The sequence below is a fragment of the Mus pahari genome, unplaced genomic scaffold, assembly GCF_900095145.1.
Source record: "Mus pahari unplaced genomic scaffold, PAHARI_EIJ_v1.1 scaffold_7283_1, whole genome shotgun sequence".
Classification (NCBI taxonomy): Eukaryota; Metazoa; Chordata; class Mammalia; order Rodentia; family Muridae; genus Mus; species Mus pahari.
This window is the reverse complement of record NW_018392512.1, coordinates 74,306-78,364: the sequence shown is the minus strand read 5'-3', so window position 1 is coordinate 78,364 and position 4,059 is coordinate 74,306. Positions and strand designations below refer to the sequence as shown.

The following is a 4,059-nucleotide window of genomic DNA, read 5'->3' as shown; positions in this document are numbered from 1 at the left end:
GGAACAGGGAGCTGAGAGCCCACATCAGAAACCTCAAGCAAGATGCAGAGATGGGGAAATGGGAATGAAGAGGTTTTTGGATTCACAGCCACATCCTCAATGAGACACTTTCTCAAGCAAGGTCACACCCTCTAAATGCCCACAAATAGCTTCCTGGTGTTTGGATGTGACTGGTCACCAAGTAGCAAACACCTGAGCCTGTGTAGTACACTGTCTTTAAACCACTGCATTAGACATTCAAAGTACTGTCTGTGGATTCATTTGTGAGTGACAGGTCAGTAATGAATCCAGACAGAGAGAAGGGTAGGAGATTGGGGCTTCAAACAGGTCACAGACAGTCAGAGACCCCTCCTGGAGAATGAATTAGGTGTGTAGTTTAATGTGGGAGAGCCAGAGATCTGATGCCAAACATTGTTGTGTGAAAGAACCCAGTGGGAAGGGAGATGAGTACTGAGCTCACAGCTGGCAGCTCCCCCTTCCATGCCAACCTGTAGCAACTTTCCTGAACATCAGGCTCCATGTTGAATTTACCACATGTTCCATTATGCGTCCTTTCCCCATACATTTTCAGGTAGATTTAAGACCCTAAAACACAGATAATATCTCCTACACTTTATACTTCAGCACTTGATAAAAGTCACTAAAAGTACTTTTGAGGTAAGTCCTTCAGGTAACATGGTGTGCATCTGAGGGGTCCTACTAACCTGAGACACTCAATGATTGCACAGAAAAGAGGATGCAGAACTGCTGGACATCTTGGATAGTCTTTTCTTCCTGAACTTTGCCCTTCAGAAGGATACTTGGGATCACAGAGACATGGGTCCCATGGCTTTCTGCTCACACTTTGGAACTCAACTGCATGTTTCTCTCACAGATGCACACTCTCTCAGGTGCAACTTGATCATCAAGGCTCCTACCTTAGCAGAAGGTCTCTGGTGTGAAGGACAGTGCTCAGTGGATGAAATGCCTTTCCTTCATTTTAATAACATAAACAAGACCATGACTTCAAGTAACCCAGGGAAGATGGCCAATACCACTGAAGTGCAGAAATGTCTGACACAACATCTGGAAGATCTGGGCCAGGAGTTGAGGGACAAGGTGTCTAACACCAAAGTGGACACTCACAAGACCCATGGTAAGTGTGGATAGAGTACAGAGACAGATGTTGGCAAGAGAGGAAGGGCAGTGTCCATGTAGGAATGTGGGGTGAATGTGTTTGTGTGAGGGAGCTGAGCATTTGGGGTACCTTGCAGGCACAGGGTACACAATGAGTAACAAGAGCAGGTTGTGTGAAAATGATACTGACACATAAGCTTGTAGAGAAGACTTGAGGTGATGGGCTGATCAGAAATGAAGAATGATGGTTTTCTTGTTGACTTGCAGGTTACCCACCTTCACAAGTCACCATGCTTTGTCAGCACAGCCTGGGACAAATTAATACTGCCATCTGGAAATTCAACATCAGTGACAATTACTTCTTCACCTTCGACACAATGAATATGAGCTGGAGACCGACTAATGATGAATCAGGGGTTGTCATGAATAAATGGAAAGATGATGGGGAATTTGTGAAACAGTTGAAATTCTCCATAGCCGAATGCAGTCAGAAAATCGATGAATCCTTAATGCAGCCCAAGGAAAAACCAAGTAGGCACTACCTAGGTTATCAGAAGGCACTTCACCTAATTTGATAGGCTGACTGAATTATGTATGAGTAGTGTTCCTGTCTGGAGAGACAGTGATGACCACGAGGAATCCTCATTCCCTCTCATATTCCAGTATTTCTCATTCCCTGTTAGCTAGTTGTCCCGGCTTTATATGGCCTGCTAATGAGTCCCAAGTCTGTCTGCATCACTGTAAACTTCCTGCCTTCTCACCGTCAGGCACAGCTGCCCTTCTACCAGCTCCACCATCACTTCTAAAGGATTTATTATCTTACTCTGGCACAATTAAACACCATCCATTTTCCCAGCATCCTGAAAGTGATCGCCATAGGACATTTATCAAATTTTGTGATGGTTTGATAGACATTAACTTGTCTTTGTAATGAAATATGCTCTGCAAAGACATCATGTATCATGTATCATGTCTCTCTACTCAGGATTTTGTAAAATAGTTCTTACAAATGAGTCCCTCGTGGCTGCCTGGGGAGAGAAGATACTGATGGAGGTGTGTTTTTACTTTATCCTGATCTTTTCTCTCTTTTTTAAGGATCAACCTCAAAATCCCCCAGTATCGCACAGCTGACATCAACTACCCAGCTTCCACCTACAGGCCACTCTACTTATATGGAAGTATATATCTCTGTGGGACTCATCCTATTAATAATTATTTTCAGTTGCATTTGCATCTCCTTGAGGAGGGAACATCATACCCAAGGAGGTAAGGAGCAGGCTGAGGTTTCATTTGGTTCTTGGTAGAGTTGTTCTGCAGAGGACTTTAGGTTGGTTTCCCACTGTGTACCAGGGATGGGAATTCTCCTCCCCATGTTGGAATAGCAAGTGCCCGTTACCCACTGAGCATCTCTCTAACCATGAAATCTGACCTGTTGAGGTCTGACTTCTAGTTCAGTAAACTGTCTTCTGCTCAGACCATGAACTGACTGAAACAGGATTCGGAGCACCTCCCTTGCACTCACTCCTATCATGACACATGCGGGGACACTGAGCCTATATTCATTCCCAGAACTATTGCAAAGGTATCTTCACACAGCCTATTAGGACCGCTCACTAACTCTCTCTGTCTTACTGCCCTCCATGCTACGTGCAATAATGGCTATTGATCATGGAATTGGGTCTGTCTGAGGGGAGGTTTGGTGACCTGGAGCTCTACACCAACTTTGTTAGTCAGGGGTCATGACATGTCAGGGTACCAGCTAAGAACTGACTTTCAGACTCCTCTGCTGGGATCAAGTGCTAATTACTTTCAGAATCACAGTCTGGCTCTCACTTCAAATCCTCCCCAGACAGAAATCGTCAGCTGCTCGGGGTCTGTTGCATCAATTGCCACAAGCCACAGAGGAAAGAGGGGCCTAAGGAGACAAGAGGAGAGGTTCCCAACCAGACCACCCAAATGTTGTCTCAGGAGGAAGAGCCCAAGGCATGCAGGTAAGAGCATTTACTTAACCAAACGTCCAGATCATCTCATCCAAGATGCAGGAAACACATCACCACATAGGGAAGAGTGGATGTAGGAGAGCACTATTCTCCAGCCACGACCTCACTGCTGTGCCTATGAACTCTCAGCAGCTCTGAGAACTGGCCTGATCCCTGCCCAAGTGCAGGCCTGTCAGTCATCTATTCATGGAGCCACAGGGCCTCATGAGGTTCCTGGGTCACTGAGAATTTTTTACAATTAATGGTGCCAGAGCTGATTGTATTCATTGGTGTGGTCAATAGTAGGGAGTGATTATTCCTGCAAATAACTCCTTGCCCACACACCTATAGATAAGTACAAATTAAGTCATTTGATAAGTAGTTCTTTTAAGTTAAAGAGAGTTCCCATGAAAGTAGAGGTCAAGTCAATGGGGGACAGGAAAGCTATGGTGGGAGTCGGCAGGGGACATGAGAGGTGACTGAATGGTTGATGTGACTAAAGTATCTTACACATAGTGTTATACACACATAGTATATGAACACATCATAGTGAAACCAATTATGATGCATAATTAATGTGCAAGTACATTGTTTAAAGATTGACTAGTTTTTATTCTTAATGGGTATGAGTATTCTGCTTGTATGTATGTCTGTATGTGACATGTGTACCTGGTGCTTACAGAAGCCAGAGGAGTGCATCGGATCCTGTGGAACTGGAGTTACAGTTGGTTTCCAATACTGGGAACTGAATCCAGGACTTCTCCAAGAACAGCGAGTGCTCTTTACTACTGAGCCTCATCTCCATCCTCTAATACATTCCTTAATAAGAAAATATAGTCTGAATATTATTAAACCCAGGGCAATTCCCACAACAAGCTTCACAATGAAGTTGATTGTTTCAGAATCAAAAAGCAAAACACATTTTAAAATGACTGTAGAGTGTCATGGCCAGTTATCACATCGT

General features: G+C 44.2%; 1 protein-coding gene across 1 annotated transcript; it reads left to right on the top strand.

Annotated features, from left to right (window-relative positions):
• Positions 1–874: 874 nt before the first annotated feature.
• On the top strand, positions 875–3,844 carry LOC110315068 (retinoic acid early-inducible protein 1-alpha-like; the record flags this gene model as incomplete). Its single annotated transcript, XM_029534700.1, has 5 exons — positions 875–1,135; positions 1,384–1,647; positions 2,212–2,382; positions 2,966–3,107; positions 3,778–3,844. Coding segments are annotated over 5 exons (905 nt in total), but the record flags the coding sequence as incomplete, so codon positions are not given.
• Positions 3,845–4,059: the final 215 nt, after the last annotated feature.